Raw genomic sequence first — 6,199 nt, 5'->3', positions numbered from 1 at the left:
GATGAAGAAACTGAGGCTTATACCTTATGTAACTTGCCAAAGCTAATATAATGACTTATTTACAACTAGTAATAAGTAGAGAAAGGATCTGAACAGTGGCCATCTGAATCTACAGTCTTCAGACTTTCTCCACTAACCATGCTGTCTCAGTTTAAATGACATAGATTCAAGATACAGATATAAAAAGATATAGGGTTTAAGTGAATACTGTAATGTTTCTACTTTTGATACTAATGTAAATATACAAGAAAAAACAGCTTATGAAATCATTCTCAAGGGTTTAATTAAAATCCATATAGCATTTAACATGTATAGATGTTTTAACTCTTTCAATGACTCTCATATTTTAAAATCCTTCTGCACAACATTTTGAGGCTAACTTCATGCTAGAAATCTACAAATGTACAACTTAACACAAAAATACATTCGGAGTCCATTCCAATGCAAGTTTAAAACACTTTAATTGCAGACAATGTAAAGATATTTAAAAAACAAAAACTACAAAATGAGCACATAAAAGTCTTCCCTTTTGAATTTTTAATAAAATACTGCTCTGTATAAGATCTAATGAAAAATTCCAATTACTTATAAAATAGCTATGTGAGAAAAGAAATGAGTTAAGATACATATGTATGAATTATACTTATATTGTTTAAATGAACAGAATGTTGAACACTTTAATTATACAGCACACCATTTATTACTCATATATCAAAATAGATGAAAACCCTCAGAGAAGCAACTGGGTGCAAGCAAAAGAAAATGTAAGAGACCTGAGGCAACAAAACAAAACAACAAAAAAACCAAACCCCAAAACAAAGGAAAAAGCCCCTTAGCTGTAAAGGGAAAGGAATAAAATAACTTAAAGCAAACTGTGGGCCAAATTCTCAGTCCTATTATTTCATGAGAAACAGTATGAGAATTTAGCTTCACAATACTAAAATATCTGTAGAAGCTTAATTATTTGGCCTAGGCAATTTAATAGTATACCAACTGCCGAAATCAACAGCAATGGGTGTACTTCTGGAAAAAAATTAATTTTTACAGGTTTAACTACGTAAAACTATCTATTGGAAACCAGAGTCTCCATCACAAATTGCACTTGAGATGGCTGAATGCATTGATTGAGCAAGGCATAATTGTTGGTTCACTGACATACACACAAATACAAAAGCAGCTATATTCCTGATATTCTTCATTACTAAAACTATTTTATACATTTTTTCCCTCTTAAAAAAAAAAAAATCAGTGCCGTCTGAGCTTTTAACTCAGTGTTGTAACATTGACACTTCCACACGCCTGCTGACTCAGCACTGTTGTCTCTCTGTTTCAACACTGTCTCTTACTGCCCCCTGGTGGAAGATGGAGAAGTCTGATGGAAATACGAACCAGGTCAGTTTGAAAAATATTCATTTCTGGAATTTTAAGCCTTATCCTGACTAGGAAAAGGAAGCTCCCATGAAAAAGACTATTCCACTGACAAAGCTTACAAAATATATGTAAAGAACACTGCCAGTTTGAGTACTATCACTATCTCTAGAAAAATGATAAAGGAACTTCTGTGATTTTTTTTTTTTTTGAGTAGAGAATGCCTGTCACAGTTATTTCTTTCCAATACATTAATTGTCCTCTACAGTAAAAATGCAATTTGAAAGCAAGATGATCCTAAGAAAGATAGCAAGCTCAAAAAGTTGTGGAAGTGTACACAGTTGCTTTAAAAAAGATGCTCTGAACGATGAGACAAAGCACATTAGGCCTAATTTCAATGGAGATCTGGACAGTTCTATTTACTTAATGTAAAAATTAGACTACCATTATAAAAATGTATGATTCATTAATACAAATAGAACAGATGATTAAAAAGTGAGTGAATAAAAAAGCCCCTGCAGCTTATCTATTTCCTTGAGCTAGAAATATAGTCTGAAAATGCAGTGACTGGTATCTTATTTAATTAGATTGCTTCTTCTACCTCTTCACTGACCCTCCCCCTGAAACGAAGAATTTGGACTAGTTTGGAAATATCAGTCTAAAACCAAAGCAAATACCTGATCACCTGATCATAGAAGAGGAAATAAACAACAAAAAACCTGCATTAAGAGTTATTTCTCCCACCAACAGAAAAAAAAAAACAAACAAACAACACCTTATCTTTTCACAGTTCTAAAGGAACTACTTATCCCTCTGAAAAGCAAGGAAGTCTTAACTTGAAACCAAGGTACACACAGTGGCAAAAATAATTTTCCATGCAACTGTCTCTCTGATGTTTAAGACTTTAGTCTACATGATGTTTAAAGCAATTACATTCTGTCAAATTATAAAACTCAGGTAATGATCAGGTAATGCAGGAAACGGTAACAAGGTATGATGAGACTAGAAGAATCAATCTTCAAAATTCACTTAATGCGCTCAAAAAAAAAAAAGAAATTATTGAATAAGAATATTTAGATTTAACTGCTGTAGTTATGTGGAAGCATGAAGCATTTGGGGACTCTGTTCTTCCGTGCCCTATACAGACCACAGCTTTCATTGAACGTTTATAACAGATTCAACAAATGGGCATATTTCTATACTTTGAGCTGGTTTGAGTCTGCCCCATCCAAAAGGGAAAAATTGTAAGTTTCCCATACTATCAGTGAATCCAGTCTCCTCAAGATTATCATGAGATAAAAACAGCCTCTACTTCTCACAGCCTCCACAGGGAGGCACAAGTCCTGTTGATCTATTGACCTCATGCCCACATCTGGAATAGGTCTACAAGGGGGAAAGGAAAAGACATGAAGGCGTGACCACTATCTAGTCACTATCAAGCGCTTTCCTATTTTAATCTCTCTTTAATCTTGACCTTTAGAATACTATGTTTTTTAAAAAAGGGAGGAAAGAACAAAAAGAAAACACTTTTACTGCCTACGCATGGAGAATTATCAGCTCACTTTGTTCAAACACGGGAAATATCTTTATGAGTTCGGTGGCAATATGCCTGTTGGAACTTTTCTTGGAGTTTTCAGAAGATGGCACATGCTCTGTACTCTAAAAAAGATGTGGGTTGTGCACTATTTTTAGAGGGGTCACACAGCAATGATGAGTGAGACAATTCTTGACTGCTGGTTTGTACAGGTACATAAGGTGAAAAATATTACACACTTTAAAGTAGTAGAGGTTGACAGAAAATTACTGTCATAATTTCAATTTTTTGTATTGTATTCCTATAATAGATGTTTCCTTTTAAAATAAATAGAGAGTCTGTGAGATAATGAGGACAAACATTGAGAATTATTTCAGCCTCATTATTCAATATCCCACGACAGATAAACATTCCCAACAAGGGAATGCTGGGAACCAATGAACACTTGACTCTGGAAAATTAACAGAAAATAAAATCACAGAAACTCACATGACTATAATAAATGCCAGATAATGAACATTTATCTCTTATACTAAAGGCACTACTAATATACAAATATCCTACTAACATATAGAGAAACTCTGAAATCAGCAGTTAGAGAAAGGAATCCATTTAGTTCAATGCCAGCATTAAAAAACAAATAGACTACTTTAAGACTCATGGCAGAGTTTTTAATGAGTTCAGTGAAACTGGATATAATAATAAGCAGCTCCATATAAACATTATGGTTTCTACTCTTAAAAAAGTATGATAACTTACTTCCTTAAAAATATAAGCATATCACAAAAACTAAAGGATAAATATATATATAAAAACTCAGGCCCTGGTACCACTGAGAAGTTTTCATAAATTCTAAAATAATTTCAACAGCCATAGCTTGAACACTACACACCCACACATGACATGCAAAGACAAAATGCCAGCGTCACTGAACAGTTCAGCATAAAGCTAAAAATGTGGGAACAGAATGAGACAGGCATTTGTCATATAAATTAAGTACACCACAAACTGATTGTGCCTGTATTATAGCACACCTTAGAATTTTTTAAAAAATTAGAATTTCATCAGTCCCAAGAAGCACTACAAGGATCAACAGTGGAGCTCTCACATATGTTTAGGTAAGCAGGTAAAAAGCTATACAAAAGAGTACACAATTTATTTCAACTAACAACATGATTAATAGATTTTACTTTACTCTGTTAGAAGGTTAATTTGTGGTCATTGTACCCTGTAGATTTTGAAACTTAATTTTATTAGAAATTACTAATGCTGGTTTTTGAGTAATCTAAAAAATTGTAATTACTTGCTCAAATCTAGATTGCTATTTATAGTTCTAAGCAGTTAAATGAAATACTCTGACCAATATTCTAAACTTGCTTTGGTACAAAATCTAGAATAAAGCAAAACTGGCAGCACCACCACAAGTGTGATCGTTTCACAGCAGGTATAAAGGACCCTCAGAGACAACAAAACCTAAGTTAAAATACTTATAAATAAGAGCCATTCTCCTGATAAACTTGTTACATCATTAAAAAGAGAAATAAAATCCACACTTGGTAAATTATACTTGAGGCCCGATTTTCACGCTCCATTTAATTATCCCTCAAGAGTGTCAAAATTTATTATTATTGCACTATGATGTCTACGTCATAGTTTAGGATGCTTCTAATGATGAGGCCAATAGTTAGAGTGGTACATTTTAATGCTTAGTCCACTGATACTATTTTAACACAAGGTTTAATTTAGCTTTTTTTCTTTTTTACAGCTTTACTGAGGTATAATTGATGTAAAACAAACTGTACATGTTTAAGATGCACAATTTGATATAGCATGAAAAGTGCCTGACAACAAATCAAAAATTTTAATTGAAACATATTATTTTAAAATAGCACATTCCAATTTTTTATGAGACACAGATATGTATTTCTAAAAAGCTGGCTGGAAAGAAAAGAAATTAATTTAATTCCAAGTACCAAATTTACTCAGATGGTTTAGGAACACCAAAATTGACAGCCAGTTTTCTTGATTTTCTTCTTGAAGAAGAGCTTGGTGTTGACTTGTGGTGAGACATACTGTGGCCTTGGGAGGCGCCTTCAACTTGAAAAGAAGAAGCAGGTTGAGTAATTTGAGAGGACTTTAAGGAAGCTGATGAAGTCTCCTGTGGAATCACTTTGGTGACATTGGAAGATGTTGGCTGGCTAGTCTGAAGTGGGGTAGCTGGAGCACTCTGGGCCTCCTTACTCTCAAAGTTCTTTTTGTTTGCAACCCTTTTCTTAGTAACCTTTAAGGAATAAAAGCATCATTAATTAACAATGCAGGCAGAAAAAACTAGTGTCATTAAGCATGTTGCTACTATCTGTCAATAATGTTGACTTGTGATTTCTACTTATAATCTCCAAACCAGACTTCAATTAAAGGCATTTAAATATTTAAAAATTCTCTATAACTTAAAGAAAATTTATATTCCTGATTTTAAAATCACTTGTGCTAGAAAAAAATGTTACTTGTTGCAATTATTAATTATTAGAACACAAACTCAAGATAGCAGGAACCAGGTCAGATTGATCACCACTGGTCAAAATGTATTATTTTTTCTAAAAAAATTATTTTTAATTTTTTAAAAGTAATCTCTACATCCAATGTAGGGCTCAAACTCACGACTCCAAGATCAAGAGTCGCATGCTCTACCAACTGAGCCAGCTGCCCCGACTAATGGTCATAATATATATTCTTAGCATCCAGACCAGTACTGGACTTCTAGTTGGCCTTGAATCAGTAATTATTAAATAAACAAATTTTTCTCAATAGTCCTTGAGCATTAAAAAATGAACTCTCTTAAAAATATAGTAATTCTTGGGGCACCTGGGTGGCTCAGTCAGTTAAGTGTCCGACTTTGGCTCAGGTCATTATGTCGCGGTTTGTGAGTTCAAGCCTTGCATCGGGCTCTGTGCTCACAGCTCAGAGCCTGGAGCCTGCTTCGGATTCTGTGTCTCTGTCTCTCTCTGCCCCTCCCCCACTTGTGCTCTGTCTCTATCAAAAATAAATAAAATGTAATATATATACACACACACACACACACACACATATGTATTTATGTATACATATACATATGTATACGTATGTATATACATACATATACATACATATGTATATACATATGTATACATATGTATACACATGTATACATATACATATGTATATATGTATACATTTATATGTACACATATGTCATATGTATACATATGTCATATATGACACACACACACACACACACACACACACACACACACACACACA

General features: G+C 33.6%; 1 protein-coding gene across 7 annotated transcripts in view; it reads right to left on the bottom strand.

Annotated features, from left to right (window-relative positions):
* Positions 1–266: 266 nt before the first annotated feature.
* The window catches only part of XRN1 (5'-3' exoribonuclease 1), a 121,033-nt gene continuing 115,100 nt past the window's right edge, over positions 267–6,199 (bottom strand). For all 7 annotated transcript variants that reach the window (XM_049628718.1, XM_049628720.1, XM_049628719.1 and 4 more), the window contains one exon: positions 267–5,183. In XM_049628718.1, coding sequence (XP_049484675.1) covers positions 4,881–5,183 — 303 coding nt within the window. In that variant the 3' untranslated portion in view covers positions 267–4,880. The remainder of the gene's footprint in view (positions 5,184–6,199) is intronic.

The sequence above is a fragment of the Panthera uncia genome, chromosome C2 (genome assembly GCF_023721935.1).
Source record: "Panthera uncia isolate 11264 chromosome C2, Puncia_PCG_1.0, whole genome shotgun sequence".
NCBI classification, from domain to species: Eukaryota; Metazoa; Chordata; class Mammalia; order Carnivora; family Felidae; genus Panthera; species Panthera uncia.
Note: the sequence above shows the minus strand (reverse complement) of the source record. Positions and strands in the feature narration are given on the sequence as shown.